The sequence below is a fragment of the Hyaloscypha bicolor genome (assembly GCF_002865645.1).
Source record: "Hyaloscypha bicolor E unplaced genomic scaffold K444scaffold_49, whole genome shotgun sequence".
In the NCBI taxonomy this organism is placed as follows: Eukaryota; Fungi; Ascomycota; class Leotiomycetes; order Helotiales; family Hyaloscyphaceae; genus Hyaloscypha; species Hyaloscypha bicolor.
The window spans coordinates 191,507-211,876 of record NW_020194551.1 but is presented as its reverse complement, the minus strand read 5'-3'; the positions used below and the strand labels follow the sequence as shown (position 1 = coordinate 211,876).

Here is a 20,370-nt window from a genome sequence, read left to right as displayed (position 1 = left end):
GTTTTTTAATAGTTTCCTAATAAAAGTATTTATTTTTTGTACCTTTATTTAGCTAATAATATTATAATATTACTTTTTTCCAAGTATTCTTATAATTCTTGAGCTATATTCTCTAGATTACTTAGTAATTCTTATATATTATCTACTAGTAAGTAGTTCTTCTAATAAATAAGATATTTTCTTTCTTTTTTATTTTCTTTATAGGCTATAATAGATTTTACCTCAAATTTCTCTTTGCTTTTAATCTCGACTAGCTCTAGTTCTACTATAGTACTAGCTCGCGAGTACTATAATTCTAAGAAAGAAATATAAAAAATATTATAAATCTAATATAATAATAATAATTTCAAATAATATATCTATTTATATATTTCTATAACTTCTAGAACTTTAAAAGGGCTAAGATATTTATTTACTAGCTTTATACTAGGTTATAGCTATTAAATATTCTTTATATAAAGCATAACTTTATTATATATCTTGAATTCTTTATTAATATATTTCTTATTATAATACTTTTTCTATATATCTATTACTTCTTGCTATTATTTCTCTAATATTTCCTATTTTACTTAAATTCTTTATACTTTTTCCTATATTACCGGTACTTTTCTTTCTAGAATATTATCCTTAATATATAGTTTAATACTAAAATAAAATTCATATAAGGCATAAAATAGGAATATTTCTATTATTAAATATATAAAGTTATTATATATGAATTCTATAAAAGTAAGCTTTATTACCTAGTTATCCTACTAGTAGCTAGTATAATACTTCAAGTATTATTCTAGAGTTTAGTTTAGATTCTCTATTTATCTATTAGTTTATAAGTAAAATACTATATTTAGCTATTATTAAATCTTTAAGTAAAAATATAAACTTAATTAGAACTTGCTTATAAAGACAGATTTTCTATTAAAGATTATACCTATAGGTATACTAAAGTCTTTAATAATATAATATATAAATAGCTCTGCTAGCTCAGGAGCTAAGACTTCCTTAATAATTAGAATATATTATATTATTTTCATATATTTATTAATAATAATAAGTATAAAATTATATACTTTATTACGAAACCTAAAAAGAGGCAGCCCTATAATAAAGTTTATAATAATTTCTTACTATAGCTTAGAGAAAAGAAAAAATAAACTAAGTATACTATATAACAAATATCTCTTTATTTTAGTTTATTAATATATAAGACAAGTTCTAATATAGTTTTTTATATTCTTTTTTATACTTTACTAGAAATACTTTTTTTAGAAAATCTCTAGTATTTTACTAGTACTAAAATACCCACTTATAAAATTATTATAACTAGCTTATAATAATTCTTCTTTAAAAGCCGGCTTATTTAGTATATAAATAGTGCCCTAATATCTTAATAACCCAGATATATTAAGTTCCCAAGTCTTAATAGCTCTAATAAAGGTTTTTTTTAAGAACTATTTATATTACTAGTATTATACTAATAGATTAAGCCTTTAGTATTATAATAATAATTTAAGTAATATTTCTCTGCTTTTTTTATATACTATTTCGGACTTAGCTATTTATATAGCTAGAATTTATAATACGTACTATTTATAACTAGCTATACTAGTAATAGGCTCAAGTAGTAATATTTCCGGTATTATTTCATTACTAAAATAAACTTTCTTTTTAAAATTTCTTAGTATCTCGCTAATTAAGAAATACTTATTTTCTCTTTTCTAAGCCTTATATTATAGTATTATAGGAATAGTATAGTATCCTATTACCGTTACTTATAAAGTTCTCTATTCTATATTCTATAGTTTATTATAAAGTATAAGTAATAAAGTATTTTTATTTATATCTATTATAAAGTCTGGCCTTCTTAATAGCCTATTAGTGAGATTATTATATCCCGGCTAGTATTCTAAGATAAAATTAAAGATAGCTAGCTTCTTTACCTATCTTATTTATTAATTATTTAGTTTTCTCTTAGTTATAAAGTATTTTAAGTTATTATAATTTATCTTAATAATAATAGTATATTAGGTATATACTAGGTAATACTACTAAATATAAAATACTAGAATAATAGCTAAAAGTTTAAAGTTATATATCTTATATTTACTCTTAATTATAATTATCTTTTTTAAATAGAAAGTAATAGGGTATTACCTAGCTTCTATTCCCTTACTAAAGAGCTAGGAAATTATACCTATAATTATAAATCCTAAAATATTTATTTTCATATAAATTTTTAAGGCTAGGTCAAAATAATAAAGAATTAGTACTATTATAAATATAATTTATAACTTCCTAAAAGCCTTATTTGCCTTATTTATCTAGCTAAACTAATATAGTGGTTTTCTGCTAGTTTTTAGTAAATTAGTTAATTCTTTTACTACTCTAGAATATTTATAAATAAACCTCTAGTAAAAGTTAGTAAAACCTAGAAATACTTAAACTTCTCGGATATTATTCTTTAGGGCTAGCTATTTCCTAATAGCTATAACTCGGCTAGCTTTTATTTCTATACTATCTAGGCTAATTATAAATCTTAGAAACTTTATTCTCTCTATATTAAACTCGCATTTTACTAAGTTTATAAAAAGCTAGTATTACTATAATTACTCGAGTATATATTAGACTACTATTATATACTATTCTAGGTTCTTTAAATAAATTAAAATATTATCTAGATAAATCACACAAATAATATCTATAAGGCCTACTAGTATATAGTTAATATATGCCTGAAATATTACTAGAGTATTAGATAATTTAAAGGATATAATATAGTACTTAAAATATCTATAATATATTCGGAATATTATTTTTTATTTATTATTCTCTTATATTTATAACTAATAATAAGTATTTTTTAAGTCTAGCTTTATATATATCTTTATTTTATAAAGCTTATTTATTATCTTACTAATAAATAATAATAATATTTAGTTCTTAATAATAATTTTATTTAGACCCTAGTAATTAATATATAAATATAGGCCGCCTTCTTTCTTTGAAATAAATATAATTAGGATACTAGCTAGGCTAGTAAAATAACGGATTTATTCTTTTTCTAAGCTAGTATTAAGATATTTCCGAAGAACTTTAAGCTTTCTTTCTAATAAAGCATATATAGGATTATATAATAATTAGGATCCTGATTTCAGATCTATATAATACTCTATTATATAATAGTCGGGTAATATGTCTATAGTCTCTATAAAGAATACTTGAAAAAAATTCTAATATTTCCTAGGAAATATAGCTATTCTATTTATAGTAATAGTAATAATCTTTTAGCTATTTATTATAGAATAAGTAATTAATAGAAAAATATATATTTTATATTTTATTACTTTAGTAAATTTTCTAGTATTTAGAACTTTAATTTTCTATAATTAAATCTAGTATTTCTATATTATTTCCCTAAAGAAAATTAGGAAATTAACCTAGTAAAGCTATAGGAATTCAAGTATTATATTAATATAGTTCAAATTAAAATCACATAATATAAAGTATATATTAGCTTTTCTTTAGTTCTCTAGTATATTTTTAGTAGTAATTCTAAGAATATAATTTCTATATAAATAAATCCTTCTTTTCTTTAGCGAGAATAAGGAAATTACTTTTAATATTAATAAAATACTTATATCTAAAGCTAATTTCCTCTTTATATAATTAGTTTTTATACCCGAATTAATTAATACTCTAATTTTTTACTTACTTTTTCTTATCTTAATAATAATCTTAATTATTATTCTTATTTTAGGGGCCTTGCCCTCTATAATATAAATAAGTATAACTATTATAGGGCGTGCCTGTTTCCCGGCTTTTTTAGTTCTAGGTATTTATATATCTTATGGCTAGACTTATTATAGTTATAGCAAGTCGGTTTTTCCCGATTTAGGTAAGTAATAATATAATAACCCTTTTTCTAGCAAGTAAAGCAAATTATACCCGGTCTTATAAATCCCGATACGGGTATTATATTAGATCCCGTTACTATACTTTTATTATCCCGGTTATATAAATCTTGTAACGGGAATATATTTCTCTTCTATTTCCTTTTATTATTCCCTTTTTTCTTTCTCTAATTTTCTTTTTTTTATTAACCTATTAGCTTATTATTATATTCCCGTTAAATAAACTAGTTTAAGTTATTCTTAATTCTTATAGCTATAGAAATAAGCTTCTTTCTTTCTTATAAAGTATTCCCTTAGTAATTAATCTTATCCTGAATCTCTTATCTTAAGCTACTAAATAAGTTATCCTGCTTTTATAATAAATCCATATATCCTAAGTTATCTAATAGGCTATCTAAGTAAGATATAAAGCTTTAGATACTCTAATCTAGCTACTATTTTGTATCCTTAAACTTAGTAAGGGTATTATTATTATAGTTCTCCGAATCCAAGATAGAATTCTTTATAAACTTAATAAAGGTCTCTTAATCCGTAATATTAATTCCTACTAATTACTTCCTATACTTTCAGATATCTCTGGCTATATTCTTAAAGTAAGAAGCATAATATATGACTTTTACTATATCTGTAACCCAGATAATCCCGCTATCTTTATACTATTTTAGCTCCGCCTAGTAAAAGAAGTCCTAGGCTTCCTTAATACTCTTTTTCTTATAAGTTAGTAATTCTCGGGTTTTTAGAGTCCTATAAACTAAATATACTACTAGTAGTATAATAGGTTCTATAATAGGTACCCGAATATTCTTAAGACGGCAAATCTGAGCTTCCAAATCCTCTAGATCCTCCCTCTATTATATCTCTGCTTCTAACTTAGTAATACGATAATAAGCCGCCGCCAGCTTCTCCGTTATTATTATCCTGCTAGCTAGTTCTGGGGATATCTGAGTTTCATTCCCTTCTCCTGATTAGGCGGCAGCTAGAGTAGCTAACTGGGCGCTTCCCTGGATACCCGACTAGGTCGCCCTAGTAATAGCAGAGGCGCTTCTTCTGGTTAATACTCTAGCTATTAGTGGTTTTGTCTGTCGACGGCTTGACTACCTCGTAACGAACTGCTCCCCGAAAGTTAAGTTAATTAGAATATAAGGCACGTAATAGCAGGGTAATATATAAGTAGTTAAGGTAAGTAAGCTACGGAGTAACGCTTGCAAGTATAACTAATTCCAAGAATTGATTCCAACAAGAGACTAATTAATGCCCCTTCTAAAGCTAGGAGCGTCTCCCTATATATTCCCTAGTACTTAGCCAGGCATGCGAAGCCCTTTACTTAATTAGGAAATCCCATGCGATCTATATGATTCCGATTGCAAGCTGTACTCAAAATAGGAAACTAGATCCACGACATCTGACACCTGTCTATGCGCCATCACGTGTGCCCATTACAATAAAGCATATATAAGAGTTTAAAATTAGTCTAAATCTAAAATAATAAACTAGTTTTTGTTATGTGGTACCAGTCACGTGGTGCTATTGCACGTGACTTAGCATGTGGCCAGTGCTTCCTTAGCCTGGCAGATAGCCTTTAGCTTAATTCAAGCTCTTTACTACTACTATCCCTTCGTCTGGCGAGACATAGTCCACGCTAGTAAGGGGCCCTGCCACAGGGCGAAAAGGCAATGGATGACTAACCGAAGCTACGACTTTCTAGTCTGAGCCAGGCCCCCTTGCTAGCGTGGACTATGTCTCGCCAGACGAAGGGATAACACTGGAAATCAAGGAGGTTCTAGCGCCTTTGGCTTCGCTTACTAATTAGCGCTAGGCCTGGTTTAGTAAAGAGCGCCTTTAGCAATACCGAATACGGCTAGCCCAGACCTTATTTTAGCCTTATCTCGGCTTCCGAAGCTCTAGAGTCATGTGCGTAATCACGTGATAAATCTAATTAATTATCTTTGATTATCTTTGATTATAATTAAGTATGATTTGATTAGCTTGATTTTGACTTGATTTGATTTGAGTAGGGGGGTCTAATCAAATCAAACCTAATCATTTGACACTGGTCATTAGCAGTGGCCATGTGGGCAGGTGTTGACTAGTATAAATTGTCCTGGTAGAAGATATCGTGAATGTCTATATGGGGTAAGATTTGAAATACGGATTATGTTCCAAGTCGGCGAGGCAGGTGAGGGAGACGGCAAGTGACAGGATTGTGAGAATAAGTGGGTATGTGGCCTTCATTATGTAAAGAATGGTAAGAGATATCGTGGCGTGGGTTCTCTTCGGGATATCCGTCTAGACTTCTTGGACAGCAGATGACCATGGCTGTACAACTTCGCTGTTATACACACTCGTACTTCATCGAAGTGGCCCTGAATACCGCCAAGAAACGACGGGAAGGGACAGATTATTTGTGAAGAATCTATATGGTGGCCCTACATTGCCACGGCACTTATTATTCGTTATTTGACCCATTGTATGATTCGCCTGTAGTTCTCAAACGAGCCTTAATAGAAGTCAGATGTGGAATAAGTACTCCATAACTTATAATTTAATCTCAATGGCCCGAACTGAAGAGAATCTTGGCGATTGAATAAGTAGATTGTGGCCATAAAACTTGAGATGACGATATAATTGAGTCCGCGAAGAGTTGCAACTAGAGATCTGCCCCTAGACCTTATAGAAGACTCCCCCCAGACTAAATCGCGTTCAACTATGGAAACCTTCTATAAAATCCCAGGAAGAGACGAGCTGTGCAATATCACCTTCTTACGCGTGGTTTCTCCTTAAAAAGGCACAATCTCCGCAATGATGAGACTTCTGCGGATATTTCTTCCAAAAATTGTTTTGCTGCCGCTGGTAAATAGCTGCGTCTACGAATAAATTCACCACGTATGTACCCGCCCCTATGCCATGAATTCCCTTGCCGAATGCGACCTATAATTCTGTGTATCGGACTACTCAACAACATCCTGCGTATCATCCACCTCCACACCAGCGTCCTATTCAAGAGCTGTATGGAATGAGGAAATCGAAGCGCTTTCTGTGTCTTCCAGTGGCGGCGTCTGATCTGCAGTGACGCTTCTAGAACTGAGTTCCGTGAGCTCGACAGCACCAGCCGTTGCGCCTCTCTCCTCATCCGTACTAACCGAATTTGCCATTTTCGGTTGCTTCCTAGCATAGTGAACAGTTGCCGCAACGCCTGCAAATGTTCTTATTGTCCCTAGTGCTCCAAATATAATTGCCATGGGCGATATATCCGAAAATTCCCCGCCGCCACCACTTTGTCCAATCAAAACGTCGAAGTAGGCATCATATTCAAAGCTTCGTAGGACTGCAAAAGGTATTCCAGTGCCGAAGTAATCCCGATTCAAGCTGTGAAAATTCTCCCAGGGCTCCAAGAAAGTATTTTGGTGGCTGTGATGAAGCTGGATAAACTCTTCTCTTCTCTTTACACACCCATCGCACAGATCAATGTGAGAATTGTTCTCAAACTCATTGACTGCGTTGGTATGACACGTCGTGCAATATATGACCATGGAGCTATTGTGGCTTGTCAAAAGCTCTAGTGCTGTGATAGAGGGGCCATATTTCCGGAATTGGTGGAAAGCTTTCTGGACAAGCCCACGATACGAGTCAAGCTCATTCGGTGAGTATTTTCGGGTAACGGTCGGCGGCTGAAAGAACTGGTCTCCAGGCTTATGGTGGGGACAGTGACTAGAAATATCGCATGGGTAGCCTGCCGATTGTCTTGCCAAATGCGAACGGTATGCTCTGTCCTTTTGAATATGATCTCGATATCGTGTTCTGGTGTCCACACATTCTTGACATGGAATAACATATCCGGCCGCCGTTTCTAGCTTTTCAATACATTTTTCACAGAATTGGAAGCGTTCCATGCTTGTTCATCAAAAAAAGGAAGCAGCAGTGAGATAAGAGTAGGCTTGAGAGTCTTGTCGGCCTCTTAAATTAGAGGGGGTAGGAACACTTGGGGTAGGGCAGGTAAAGAGTAAGGCGGATTATACATTGTTAGTAAAGGGAGGAGAGGGCGCTTATGGAAGGTTTTAGATGGGTGCCTATCAGGGCCCGATAGCTGCAGCTGTGTCGCCAGGCTCGATCACAAGAGCAGGGCGTAGCGCCCAACCAACGTGCGGCATGGGGGGCATTGTCTCGCTTATCCGACACACAACGACAAAATCCCCTCGGATGAATGCGCGAGATTTAGGCATCAGCTTTGCGGGTCCCTGTCTGTGCTCGTTTCGCGCTTTTAGTGGTAGATGCCTCCAAAAAGCGGCAGTCCAAAATCTTGGTTCCGAGATCTGTAGAACCCAATTCCTAGAACTGTGATCCTATAGACCGAAGAGAATTGGGCTTTTGCAGGTCCACGTGCTCGATTCGTGAATCCTAAATGTTGTGCTTTAAGTACTCAATTACGACAATTATAATCACATACGACCATAGACTGAGGAGAATTGGGCATCCCGTCCGCTCTGCCATACACAAGCCTCAGATCGGCAGATTAGTAGTTGGGTGGGTGACCACCAGCGAATACCTGCTGTTGTATGTTTTTGCAATTTTTGTTTTTGCCCCGGTTGCAGAGATTTTTTGGCGGAGGTTGGGAACAGAGTGCGTAGATAAAGATATTTGTCACTTCGCACCCATCCGTGGTGCGAATTTATCGATATGATAAATCCACTCTTCTCCCCAATCCTTTTGACCCATCCCCATCTTCAACTTCTCCTACATCCGTTCCGGACCTTCGATAATTTTTACTCGACAACAGATCCGTCATTGCAATGATTCTCTCCGACGTCGTCGGATTGCACTGAATGCCCATGCTCACTGATAATTGTATTCGATTTGTCATATCAACAAGTCGGTGAACGGCTGCTCTATTCTGCTTGTTCTTGCCCCTCCATCACTTTTCTTTCGTCTCAGTCTCAGTCTTTCATGTAGTGCGATATAGCTAACGTGGGTATAAAAGCTGTTGTTCCCCCCCTATTCCTCTTCTCCAAATTCTTGCTCAAGCCCTAAACCACACCCCGATCCCCACTAACCACGGTACCGCAATATGTCCACCCCCACCCCCCTCAAAGTCCTCTATGCCGTACATCCGGATCTCGACACCCTCGACTTCACCGGGCCCCTGGAGATCCTCAGTCATGCAACGCATCCCTCCTCCTCCTCCGCACCAACACCAGCCTTCACACACACCATCACCTCCATCACGCCCCTCACAACCACACACCAAGGTCTCACCTTCCAGCGGGACATCCCCATGGCCCTCGCGCACTCGACACTCGCCTCCTACGATATCCTGGTTATCCCCGGAGGTGGCTCTCCCGGCGTGCTGGAAGGGAAAACCGAACCGCTGGATCTAATTGAAGCTTTTGCCGCCTTGCCAAAGAAAGAGGACGGGAGTGTGCGGGTCCTGTTGAGTGTCTGCACGGGGAGCTTATTCCTTGCTGAGGCGGGGGTATTGGATGGAATGACGGCAACGACACATCCGAGGTACTATGGGCAGTTGAGGGAGATTGTTAAAGTTAAGGGAGAGGGAAAGACGAAGGTTGTTGAGGAGAGGTTTGTGGTTAATAGGACGGATGTGGGAGCGGGTCTGAGGATTATCACGGCGGGAGGTGTGAGTTCGGGGATCGATGCTGCCCTTTGGTTGGTTGGGGATGTGGTTGGGGAGGACGTGAGGGAGAAGATTGCGGAGATTGTGCAGCATGCGCATAGGAGTGGTGTTGTGCTGTGAAGGACGGAACTGGAAATTCGACGAACTCCCCACTCTCAGTTAGATATTGGGTATCTGTGTGATGACTCAAAGCAGTTGGAAGGATGCGAACTTGTGTGAGGAATTAATGCAAGCCGAAGCATCTTTGAACATTGCAACGCGTCTAACTTTCAATTGAGCCCGCGAAAGGGATTTCCTTCTCTTTTTGGGTCAATCACGAGTCTATCGTTCTATCATTCAAACCTTTTCACAAACCAAAGATGCATATGATCGTCCCTCATTCCCTCACGCCTTACCGGCCTACCACCTAACAACTTGAAACCAGCCTTTTCATACGTCCTCTTCCCCGCCGGATTAGCCACCAAATAAACACCTTCTACCTTGCTCCCCTCCTCCTCCCTCACCCGCTTCTGTACCTCGTTCCATCCCTCCTCCACCAACCTACTCCCCAATCCCCTCCTCTGATATCCCTCATCCGTAACCAGCGCCTCCAACTCCCAAAACCTCTCCTCATACCCCTTCCCAAAATACCTCTCATTCAACTCCCCATTCTCCGCTTTCAAAGCAAACAACAATTCCTTACTCGTCCTACTAGTGCTTTTCTCGACCTCCTCCCTAAGTTCCATTTCCCTTTCTTCCACCGTCCTGGTGTCCGGGGGAGAAGGAGGTCTGAAATATACATAAGCGACAAGTTTCTCTGGGTCGGATGCTGGGGAAAACTGGTAGGATATTGAGTTTGGGTGGCTGAAGCGATTGATGAGAGATGGGAGATTTTGAGACCTAAACTCTGCTTCGATAGGCGCGGATTGGCCGTGCTGGAGCGTGGAGAGCACGGTTTGGTAGTGCAGGTGTAGGATCTTGGGGGCTTCTTCCGGGAGCGAGAGAGGGGAGAGGATGAATTCCTCGTTGGAGAGGATGAGGGTTGTCATTATTTTGATTGGGTGAGGCAATTGGAAGTGTGTGAGAAATTGATGTGTCGAGGAAAAGAGAGGTGTTGGATGGGATGTATATGTGCAGGAATTTGGATGCCTGGACTCAATTTGAAACCGCAGTCGGTGATCAGATATTTTCGTGGAGGATTTTATTGTCGAATTTCAACTGTATGCTATTCATCTCCGCCCTATTAATTCCTACTTTGTCTTCTGAATGTGAAGAGAACTTGGATAGAACAGGAAGTTGAGATGTTGTTGAAACGTGGTTGCCTGATGCAGATCGCCATGATGACGAACTCGTCACCATTGGGCAAGAAACATGGAATGAACATTATTTGGGGAATGTCATAGGCTATCATCACTTGCCTTGGAAATATTTCTGATAACCATGTAAGTCGACCTCCACTTGAGAGGGCCAAAAATATCGATCCCGAAATGTTACAGGGGCTGTGAAGTGAGCAAGATGCTTGAGGTGACAAACCTAATCTCCGCCGCTTCGCGGCTCTATTAAGACCAGCCTCGATGCCAAACCTTCTTTCGGCTTGTCGTCGTCATCAGACGGCCGCATACAATAACAAACCCTCGTCATGGAATACCTTGACACTCCATTGTAGCCCATAACCAATTTTAAAGGGGAAAGAATTTCGCGAGGGAAAGCATGAAGAGATCCGGAGAACTGAGGGCATTAAGCCGATCACCGATCTTCCCAAGGACACCCAAGCTCTCGACTCCAAGAGGGGCGTTGATGTTTCCCTCTTTCCTGATCAAGCCCAACACAGCCTCCCAACTTTATGCAACCGCATAAACAGTTCATCACAACTTATGGCAAAGTAATGCAAAACGCGATCACCACCAGCATGATCGCAGAAGCAAGGAAGTTTAAAACTCGTAAAAGAAAATGTTTTCGATCAGATCGAAAATTCAAAATGCATTGCCCGAACCGATGGGGCTTGCACAGCCTCACTGGGCTTCCCCCTATCCTAGATGTGAACCAATCACAGTGCGCAAAACTCGTGTGCCCAGCGTTTCATCGTCAAAACCCGCCAGCTTCCCCACACGGCGAGACTTTCTTTGTCAAGCCAACCGAGCTCTCGACTTCGTTTCATGTGGATGCATTTCAGGGATGAATTTTTTGACAACAAACAGAAGATATCAAGATCAGCGTGCACAGACAGAACTTGAAGCGAAAATGGGCCACGATCGCGGTCTTCAAGTTCTTTTGGCGGCTGGCGGGTATACCAAGTAGAGGCTGGTTGATGTTCGGCCATCAGGATTCGAGTCAGCCAGCAGATCGTCGTAAGGGTAAATTTGAGGAACAGCAATTCGTGGCGAGACCGGCACCGGGTGAAGCCTGAAGGAAAGAACCTTTCTTACGAGGTTAGAAACTCAGAGGCACTGACTCTCCGTGTCTTCCTAGCTCGCGGGTACCTGGCAGCAACATGAATCCGTATCTGCACGTTGTGCCGTGAATGGAGTTTCCCACCGCAGTTATGTCTTGTTCCGACTGCATTTCCGTCTCTCCGAGTCGTTCAGGGTTTCGATGATCCGCCGCGAACCGGGCAAGGTGGAGATCCTGAACCTAGTCTTGCCATTTTGGGCACCGTTTCATTTGGAGGTGTTTCCTGTTCTGGATCCCTCAGACAACTGGGCAGATCGCTCGTAGCGACCCCCCAGATTCTTCTTAGCAGGCTCGCAGAGATGTGAAGTTTGAGCGGTTGGGTGGTGAAGTTGCGGCTGGACCTGCCGTGAGTTCTACCTCCGATGAAAGAGCTCAAATTCTGAGTCCGTGACACCGAGAGTGCAAGACAGACCGAGGATCCGAGTCGTTTGGACCTCTTTTCTCACTGTGACCTCTGTGGAGAAACAAGGGCTAAACACCGTCCCACCGTCAGTTAAATTGCAACTTGTCGATGCGGTCCATTCGTCCAGTTCCCTCAGAATAGCAGTTGTGTCTGACCAAGATACAAGAATACTAGCAAGCAATTCCTGTAAGCGCATCCCTACTGTGCAACGTTTCGCGATGTTGGTGACGGAAATCCAACCAATGCTTTGATTGGAGGATATTTCAAACGCGCCATCAGCAGCGACCCCCGTCAACCATTCGCTTGCGCCCGCCAGCGGCTCAGGGGAACTTCTAAAAACAACTCTCGGACAGATCCAGCATCGACCCTCCTATTCGGGCCATAAAGCCATGAGCCATCGTTTCGAGGTCAACCCTTGGACAGTTGACCAAGTCTTCCCAGGAATTCGAGCTTTTGGGCTCGCAAATTGCTCTCAAAGAAATGGCGGTGTCTGGAAACGCAACAGTCAGAAAGGACAGTTTCTTGCTCAGCGCTCAGACTGGCCCAAATTGAGAACTTCACCCGGCGCTCCCAAGATCATTTTGACGCATCCGAGAATCCGCCGTCCCGAGAAAGATCTGGTGAGGAAGCTCAGACCTTCCATCGGCAGCCAGATCGGACAATTGCAGGCATTCTTGCTCATCCCATGTCCATATCCAGGGCGCTAAGTGGCTGGCTGCCCCCATCCCACTGTACCTGCATTAGTTCGCCGCTGCTTGGCGCAGACCTCCTGTTGTTTCATTTTCGTAGACCTCAACTCAAGCTTCACTCCACGCCACGTTCTTCTTCTCGTCAGAGCGAGCCACACGTTTGCCGGCCTCCTTTGCCCCCTCGCCCTCTGAAAACGCGCGCCAAAGCATGGGTCTCCAAGTACGGGGCCTTTTGACCGTGGGTCCAGTCCAAGGCAGGCATCCTCGTCCCCTGCCCGCATGAAGGAGGTGTCTTGACTGGTTGACATGGGGGGGCAGACAGAGGGTCCAAGGAGGGAGGCTGTGAAGGCCGTGGCCCACGAGAACCAACAGTTTCCAAAGATATAATACATCCTGAGATCCTCTTGTAATGCCCTTTTTTCCTCTTCATCCCTTCCAGGTCTTTTGTTCTCTCTATTATTACTTGCTCTCGCCCTGTTGAGTTCCAAAGTCATTCGCTTCTTTGGCCTCATTCTTTTTCTTGTTATCTCATAAGCCCTCGCAAAGTACATTCGCTATCTCATATCGAACTACCAGCTATATATTCTCACCAAACCTTCGTTGAACAGCAACTTGTTTCTATCACAACTTCACCATGAGGTCTACACTCTCCACTATCGTTGCTCTGACTTCAAGCCTTCAACTGGCATCTGCTGTATGTAAACATTACACCTTTCAAGAATTATTCGACTGACGATAACACAGGGATGGACTAATGCCCCTTCCTTCTCTTGCCCTGCCAACACAAACAACCAATGCAATACTCAGCAATCCTCTGGTTTTGACTGGAGCGGTCTCAGTTTTGGATCTTTCTCCCAATATGGCGGCCTTAATTTCGGTGGTTTCTCCTGCGCCAGCTCTTTCGGCAGCGGCTCCAAGCGTGATAGCTTGAGTAAACGAACATTCCAGGCACGTTCAACCAGCTTAGTTTGACCCCCTTTTCTGACATAGCCCAGAACACATGCATCACCGGCAAAGCTCAATCTGATATCTCGAGCTGCCCCAGCTTTGGATGCGGTTCCTCGTCCGATGTTTCCGCGTTCTCGGTCAATGAACTTCAGATCAGTGTTGAGTTTGACTGTGATCTTGAGTTCCACTACAGCATGCCCGGCGGATCTACATGCAAGCAGACCCATTCTTGCAGCTCTGGAGGCAGCGTTGTGAAGAACACTCAGTGTGGAGGTGCAAAGAACGTGACGGTTGTCTACCCTTCTCAATCTTCCGGAAGCGGAAAGGGAAAGAGCAGCTGCAGCATTGGTGTCCACAGCATTGGTTTTGACTGCAGCTCTGCTTCAAGCACAAAGTATCACACCACGTCCACGTCAACTCCAGTCAAGGCCACGACATCATCTATTCCTACTCTCACCACGAGCTCAACCAAGGAGATTAAGACTACTCCAGGTTCATCGCCTGCTGCCAGTACGTCCACACCCAAGCAAGTTGAGACTACTCCATCTCCGTCGCCTGCTGCCAGCACGTCTACACCCAACCAAGTTGAGACAACCTCCAGTGTTTATGCTACCGAGTCATCTCCTGCAGCGTCACCGCCCACAACATCGACCTCGTCCAGCGTCGTTGAGGTCATTACCACTGTTGTCGTCGACACCACGACTACTCTTTGCCCAGTCACAAAAACCCACACCTCTGGAAATGGCACCAGCATTGAGATTTCCACATCGACATCTACCATCCTCTTGACGACAACAAAGACCATCTGCACGCGATGCGAGGCCGAATCCACATCATCTCCCGTCGGAACCCCAGCTGCCGTTTCCACCAACTCAGGCGTCTACGTGCCCACAACTATCACGACATCGAGCGGACCAATAACTACAGCAACCTGCCCAGATGTCCTGCCTCAGTGCTTGAACACCTGGCTTTTCATCGAAGGCTGCAGTTCCAATACTGATACTAACTGCTTCTGCCCATCAACCGACTTTGTTACCAACGTCTTCTCTTGCTTGTCTGCGTATGGTGCCTCGGATACCGAGATCAGCCTCGCCCAGACCTACTTCCAGGGTATCTGCGCACCCTATATTCCCTCCAACCCAGCCATCGTCACATGCGCTTCCAGCGTCATTGCGACCGTTTCCCAGACCGCTGTGCCAGTGACTACAATCACAGTCCAGACCACTGTGACAGTTCCTTGCACAGAAACCACCGGTGTCTCCTCCGGATACATCATTCCATCAAGCTACACCACCACCACCATCAGCACTGTCGTCACCGTTCCTCAAGTCGTCTTCACGACTGTTGGAGGAACCTCAAGTGCCGACGCAGTCCTCGTAACAGGTGCTCCGACCCTTGGAAATGCTGGTGTCGCTCTTTCAACCGCCACACCGGCACAGACCACCTATGGCGCGAGCGGCATCTCGAACAGCACCATCCAAGCCAGCAGCACACCTACACAACAAACTACCAGCTCAGCTGGTAAGAACAGCATCGCGATCGGAGCCAGCTTCGCCACGCTCTTCTTCGCCGTCTTGATCTTGTAAAAAAGATCATACTCTGTCCTATCCTGCCCTAGATGCAGGGAGGGAAGAGCATAGCATTGGGAGGATATATATGCATTTGAGGCGTTTCTCTTTCTGATACCAGCTCGCATAACATTGGGGGAAACACTTGGTTCCGATTTGGGACTTTACGGTCAGACGGCCAGCATGAAATGAGAGATGAACGTGGCTTGATGTCATGTATAATGGGTGGGGAAGACGAACAATGGTTTGTGCATAGAGCACTGTAATATAGATGCGAGCTGCGTGAAGCAACAAGAATAAGAAGCATGATTGAACTTCAAATACTCAGAATCTTCGGACATGTGAGCGAAAATGTCTGCCCAACCTTTTGTAACGTGAATTGAAAGACAGCATCCTTTTTGGTCACTTGACCAAACGTGAATGTAATAGGATAGTGTGCGACTCGGTCGCTGGCCAGTCGAGGTTCACCTCTCATCTCTCACCTCTCGCCTCTTTCCGCCAACTGAACCAGAAATAAGCCGTCATATACTCGTACACAACATGTCGTCATATCATACACCTCCTGTTCTACCTCCCACAAGCCTATAACCATCTCGTTGCTGCATCCCCCTTAATAGTCCCTACCAATTCGCTCGTCGTCCAACCACCATAAAAGTCTCCCGGCTGCGGCCTCACCTCTTCCCCATCAACAAAGCACTCCCACGGCCCCGCGTAAAGACTCACATACCCCTTAATCTCCTTATACGCCTCATTCGGACTCTCATAGCTCCAGATCCGATCTTTTACTGTCTCTTTCCCCTCTTCACCGGTGACGGAGAAATACGTAGCCCAGCCTTTCCACTCGCAGAATGTTGATTTCTGGGTGCGTGTCAAGGAGATGGAGAGGGAGGATTTTGGGATATAATAAGCTTGACAGTATCAGAATCATGACAATAAACTGTTGGAGGAATTGAAGGTGAGGTTACTGGGCGGATGATACGTTTCCAGCACCCAGTATGCATCTTTCGTATCTGCGATCGTCTGCCCGTGCCACTTGACTTGCAGATGGCGGGGTGTTCTTTCCAGTAATGGCGGGCGAGGGAAATTCTGGACATTGAGTTTTGGTTTTGGTGGCATTTTGGTGGTGTGCTTCCTACTGCGCAGAAGGAAAATGAGTGAAAGGAAAGTAAGAACAAATGTAACAAAGTAGTTAAGTGAGCTTGAAGAGCACTTGGCGGGGTGTCATCGCGGGGTAGATATCTTGTGCGGACCCGGTCTCTAAAGTTGATATTATGGGAGGCGCTAGCGACCAAGTAGGCAAAGCCGAGCAACGTCACAGGCTCCGGCGAGAACCACAAGGCTGCCTCAACCAACTTCTGCATCGCACTGAACATTCAACGACCTCGACATATCGACTTCGAGTACTCCATACTTCCACCTGCATATTCCACACAATCTAGTCATCATGTCGGGACTCGAGAAAGCGCTGTTCAATCTGAAGGTACGTCTCAGCGCTTATCGCAAGTTGGCAGACACGCTGCCTCGCACCTCTCTCTGCGCTAGACCCCCCCAGCTCTGGACAGAGGCTGATTGTTGTGGAAATAGTTCACAGCAAAGCAACTGAACCGCCAAGCAGCAAAAGCCAGCAAGGACGAGAAGACAGAGAAAGACAAGCTCAAGAAGGTGTGCCCCCCTCCCTCAATCCCACATCTCCCAGAGCGAAAGGCTCATGAGAACATGCAGGCAATCCAACAAGGCCACAACGACATCGCAAAGATCTACGCCCAGAACGCGATCCGCAAGCAAAATGAACGACTGAATCTGCTGAGGCTGGGAAGCCGGATCGATGCGGTTGCCAGTCGAGTGCAGACGGCGGTCACGATGCGTCAGGTTACGGGGAGCATGATGAATGTGGTGAAGGGTATGGATCAGGCCATGAAGGCTATGGATTTGGAGAAGGTGTGCCCTCCCCCGCTTTTCACTGCTCTCTATAGACAGGATTGCTTTGGTGCTGACAGGAGGTGTAGATCTCAGCAGTAATGGACCGCTTCGAGACACAATTCGAAGACCTCGATGTCGCGACCGGATACTACGAGAACGCAACGACATCCGCTACTGCAGTCGGTACGCCGCAGGAAGATGTCGATAGGCTTATGAACCAGGTTGCGGATGAGGCGGGTGTGGAGCTGCATCAGGAGATGGAGGGCGCGCAGGCTGTTAAGGCGGCGCCGGTTAAGAGTGGTCCGACGGAAGTGGAGGAGGACGGTTTGGGCGAGAGGTTGAGGGCGCTGAGATCGTGAGTGTGTGATACAGAGGGGTGGAGAAGGGAAGAGGGCTAGCATCGGCGTTTTGGGTTTTAGAGAAGATATTGTGAGAATGGCGAACGGGTTCCTTTTTTGATTTAATATACAGTGTGTTTTTGAGGCTCTTATCTGCTTTACGGTGAGGCCAGCCCAGGAGCGTATTTCCAGCAAACTTGCGTTGTCAGCCGGGAAAGGAAGAACCTCTGAAGTGTCGAAATCGACAGTGTTCCTTTCCACTCATAATTGAATTTTATGAACACTTGACACTCTTGAAGATAAACGTATACTCTAAGTCTTCCATATCTTCGGAAAAAATGTACAAGTACAAGGTACAAAGCACACTTCAGCGAATGGCAGCATGTGACGCCCGCAGAAGGCTGTGCAAGCCACCAACCGTGTTCACGCAGCCTTCTCTTGAACCTCATTTTCACACTTGCCCAACATCGCGATGATTCATTCGCATCGCGGCCATGGACTTAGCATCGGGTGCCGCGCGCCTCATAAGCCTCGCAGGTCTCGCCGTCCAGTCTGCGTCCACTTTGTACACTTTCTGCCACAAGCTTCCGCGAGTTGCAGGTGAGGTCGAGGCTATCATCAGCGAGATTCGAGCACTCAGTCAGACACTTGAATCGATTCAGCAAATTACCTCTGATCGATCAGCACAGAAATATTCGGCGCGAACATATGAATTAATTGCGAAGTTGCAGGAGGGAGTCGCACGATGCACCGCTGATCTGGAGGCTTGGAATACCGGCATGGCTGCGCTGAAGGTGGAGGATGGGAAATGGGCCAAGAATGCTGTTAAGAAATTGAAGCTTGCTGCTGATGCGGGGCGGTTTGCGGAGACGAGGTCGAAGATATCGTCTCATCGAGACCAGCTAGTACTTATGATGGAGCTACTGACTGTGTATAAACTCCCTCGACGTTTCCAAAGCATATTACTGACGGCTACAGGGATCTCGAGTTGTCGACAGGCCTGGATATCAAGGGTATAGATTCCAAGATCGACGATTTCACAGCAAAGCAATTGTCCTCTCAGCAAATTACTTTTGGCCATCTGGAGAAAATCAAAGAAAGAGTTCAAACTGCTGCTGGTCTTCAAAGCACCAGCCTCGCCGAGACAGCGGAGATCTCGAGGTCGACTAGCAAGATCCATGAGACGCTACACGATATCCAGAAATCACAGGCAACTTCTCATCAAACGACTTGCGTCCAAGCTGAGAGGCTGGATGCTACTCTCGCAGCAATCCAACGCTCACTCTTGGGCATCTCTACCAAGAACCGACAAGTCTCCAAGACCCGTCGTAAAATACTGAAACCACAACCTCGAAAGCATGGTTTGCCAAAATCCCCACACGAGGAGGTACCTTCTATACCGGGAGTATTTTCAGAACTCGTCCAGCAGACCGCGGATCATTCAATCATTCCGGCTCAAGTAAATAAACTGGTTGACCTGGCGGTCACAGTGAGATACCGATGTGGGAAAGCCCATTTCGAGCCTCTTGCGCTACCTGATCCGGAATTCGAGGCAGCTAGTTTTGAGACCAAGTTGCGCATGGTCAAATATCTGCAAGGCCTGCGCCTTCTTCTTTGGCTTTTGTGTCGAAAAGAGTACTTTTGTGACAGGGTTTTTCAGCTGACCGGCCTTCCTCAATCACAACTTATACCGGAGGCCCGGCTGGTCTCATCTTGGACCGTCTGGACGACTTTTGAAATAGCTTCTTTTGGTCGTCAGGCAAATATCAGATGCAGAGATCGAGCCTGTCTAGAGTATTTGCAAAGAATGCTTGACAGTAAATCTTCCGAACTCGGAAGCAAACTTCAAACCCAGAATTCCCTTCATACCTTGATAGGTCTTCGTATTTGGCAAAGCGATCTTAGCTCTGATCGTATATACGCTTTAAGTTTAAAGCATGCTAGACGACAAGTAAATATCAAGGAACTAGTGCACAGAGTTTTTGTTATGGAGACAGGCGTCCTTGAAGACCGCCTTCGTAGATTGAATATTTATTTGGACGCAATCAGAGAAGATTTGGCAAGGTGGCTTGCAAGCCAGATAGAAGCATTTTTTGAACAGTTGGAACGAACAGGTTATTCTCCCCTCCCATTCAACGAAGACTGTTAGATAGTTCGAGACATCTTTCCTAACCAAATCCGATTACACATATGCCTCTATACAAAGAAAATATATAAATAAACTCTATTTCAACGCGAACAATAGAAACTTCGAAATCAGATACCAATAGAACCTGGGTTTCCACGTCCAGTCAATCTCCATTCACAATAGGTTTGAGGAATGCTTGAGGGATAGATCTATTTAGAACTTCCAAGGTCGATATCTATCTCGGGGGTTTTCCACGCCTTTGTCTTTCCTCTGCCAATCTCCGAATTAGGACTACTTCAGAGACTACAAGTAGATAAGGAGTTCTAAAATTGCAGTTGAAATGCAACCAGGCCACACCACAACACCAGGAACAGGTGCTCTCAGGACGGAACAACACGTCACATTGCAG

The 20,370-nt window shown here is 42.7% G+C and overlaps 7 protein-coding genes across 7 annotated transcripts; 4 read left to right on the top strand and 3 right to left on the bottom strand.

Annotated features, from left to right (window-relative positions):
• Positions 1–6,466: 6,466 nt before the first annotated feature.
• Positions 6,467–7,926, bottom strand: K444DRAFT_609604 (uncharacterized protein). The gene has a single exon (XM_024879602.1). It carries the CDS (start codon positions 7,799–7,801, stop codon positions 6,905–6,907), a length of 897 nt encoding a protein of 298 aa, XP_024740693.1. The 5' UTR covers positions 7,802–7,926; the 3' UTR covers positions 6,467–6,904.
• A 1,047-nt stretch (positions 7,927–8,973) lies between these two features.
• K444DRAFT_522145 (class I glutamine amidotransferase-like protein) lies at positions 8,974–9,657 on the top strand (the record flags this gene model as incomplete). Its single annotated transcript, XM_024874183.1, has 1 exon — positions 8,974–9,657. The coding sequence occupies one exon, from the start codon at positions 8,974–8,976 to the stop codon at positions 9,655–9,657; it is 684 nt and encodes a 227-aa protein (XP_024740692.1).
• Positions 9,658–9,763: 106 nt separating this feature from the next.
• On the bottom strand, positions 9,764–11,045 carry K444DRAFT_319218 (uncharacterized protein). Its single transcript, XM_024871865.1, has 2 exons — positions 10,935–11,045; positions 9,764–10,741 (listed from the first exon to the last, which is right to left on the bottom strand). Exon 2 carries the CDS (start codon positions 10,563–10,565, stop codon positions 9,870–9,872), a length of 696 nt encoding a protein of 231 aa, XP_024740691.1. The 5' UTR covers positions 10,566–10,741; positions 10,935–11,045; the 3' UTR covers positions 9,764–9,869.
• Positions 11,046–13,394: 2,349 nt separating this feature from the next.
• K444DRAFT_660896 (uncharacterized protein) lies at positions 13,395–15,921 on the top strand. The gene is made up of 3 exons (XM_024886515.1): positions 13,395–13,753; positions 13,804–14,007; positions 14,055–15,921. The coding sequence occupies exons 1-3, from the start codon at positions 13,694–13,696 to the stop codon at positions 15,591–15,593; spliced, it is 1,803 nt and encodes a 600-aa protein (XP_024740690.1). The 5' UTR covers positions 13,395–13,693; the 3' UTR covers positions 15,594–15,921.
• Positions 15,922–16,092: 171 nt separating this feature from the next.
• Positions 16,093–16,774, bottom strand: K444DRAFT_609599 (DUF427-domain-containing protein). Its single transcript, XM_024879601.1, has 2 exons — positions 16,541–16,774; positions 16,093–16,483 (listed from the first exon to the last, which is right to left on the bottom strand). Exons 1-2 carry the CDS (start codon positions 16,689–16,691, stop codon positions 16,158–16,160), a joined length of 477 nt encoding a protein of 158 aa, XP_024740689.1. The 5' UTR covers positions 16,692–16,774; the 3' UTR covers positions 16,093–16,157.
• Positions 16,775–16,927: 153 nt separating this feature from the next.
• K444DRAFT_609597 (uncharacterized protein) lies at positions 16,928–18,195 on the top strand. Its single transcript, XM_024879600.1, has 4 exons — positions 16,928–17,055; positions 17,160–17,237; positions 17,298–17,513; positions 17,582–18,195. Exons 1-4 carry the CDS (start codon positions 17,020–17,022, stop codon positions 17,852–17,854), a joined length of 603 nt encoding a protein of 200 aa, XP_024740688.1. The 5' UTR covers positions 16,928–17,019; the 3' UTR covers positions 17,855–18,195.
• A 106-nt stretch (positions 18,196–18,301) lies between these two features.
• On the top strand, positions 18,302–20,078 carry K444DRAFT_660894 (uncharacterized protein). The gene is made up of 2 exons (XM_024886514.1): positions 18,302–18,764; positions 18,812–20,078. Exons 1-2 carry the CDS (start codon positions 18,328–18,330, stop codon positions 19,980–19,982), a joined length of 1,608 nt encoding a protein of 535 aa, XP_024740687.1. The 5' UTR covers positions 18,302–18,327; the 3' UTR covers positions 19,983–20,078.
• The last annotated feature ends 292 nt before the right edge of the window (positions 20,079–20,370 follow it).

Excerpts from the sequence above, each read along its gene's own strand:
- K444DRAFT_660894 (XM_024886514.1), top strand. The coding sequence starts at position 18,328 with ATGGACTTAGCATCGGGTGCCGCGCGCCTCATAAGCCTCGCAGGTCTC. Across the intron at positions 18,765-18,811 it reads ATGATGGAGCTACTGACTGT|GGATCTCGAGTTGTCGACAG; the intron begins GTATAAACTCCC and ends TGACGGCTACAG.
- K444DRAFT_609597 (XM_024879600.1), top strand. The coding sequence starts at position 17,020 with ATGTCGGGACTCGAGAAAGCGCTGTTCAATCTGAAG. Across the intron at positions 17,056-17,159 it reads AAGCGCTGTTCAATCTGAAG|TTCACAGCAAAGCAACTGAA; the intron begins GTACGTCTCAGC and ends TTGTGGAAATAG. Across the intron at positions 17,238-17,297 it reads AGAAAGACAAGCTCAAGAAG|GCAATCCAACAAGGCCACAA; the intron begins GTGTGCCCCCCT and ends GAGAACATGCAG.
- K444DRAFT_660896 (XM_024886515.1), top strand. The coding sequence starts at position 13,694 with ATGAGGTCTACACTCTCCACTATCGTTGCTCTGACTTCAAGCCTTCAA. Across the intron at positions 13,754-13,803 it reads GCCTTCAACTGGCATCTGCT|GGATGGACTAATGCCCCTTC; the intron begins GTATGTAAACAT and ends ACGATAACACAG. Across the intron at positions 14,008-14,054 it reads TGAGTAAACGAACATTCCAG|AACACATGCATCACCGGCAA; the intron begins GCACGTTCAACC and ends GACATAGCCCAG.
- K444DRAFT_319218 (XM_024871865.1), bottom strand. The coding sequence starts at position 10,565 with ATGACAACCCTCATCCTCTCCAACGAGGAATTCATCCTCTCCCCTCTC.
- K444DRAFT_609604 (XM_024879602.1), bottom strand. The coding sequence starts at position 7,801 with ATGGAACGCTTCCAATTCTGTGAAAAATGTATTGAAAAGCTAGAAACG.
- K444DRAFT_609599 (XM_024879601.1), bottom strand. The coding sequence starts at position 16,691 with ATGCCACCAAAACCAAAACTCAATGTCCAGAATTTCCCTCGCCCGCCA. Across the intron at positions 16,484-16,540 it reads GGAAACGTATCATCCGCCCA|CTTATTATATCCCAAAATCC; the intron begins GTAACCTCACCT and ends GATACTGTCAAG.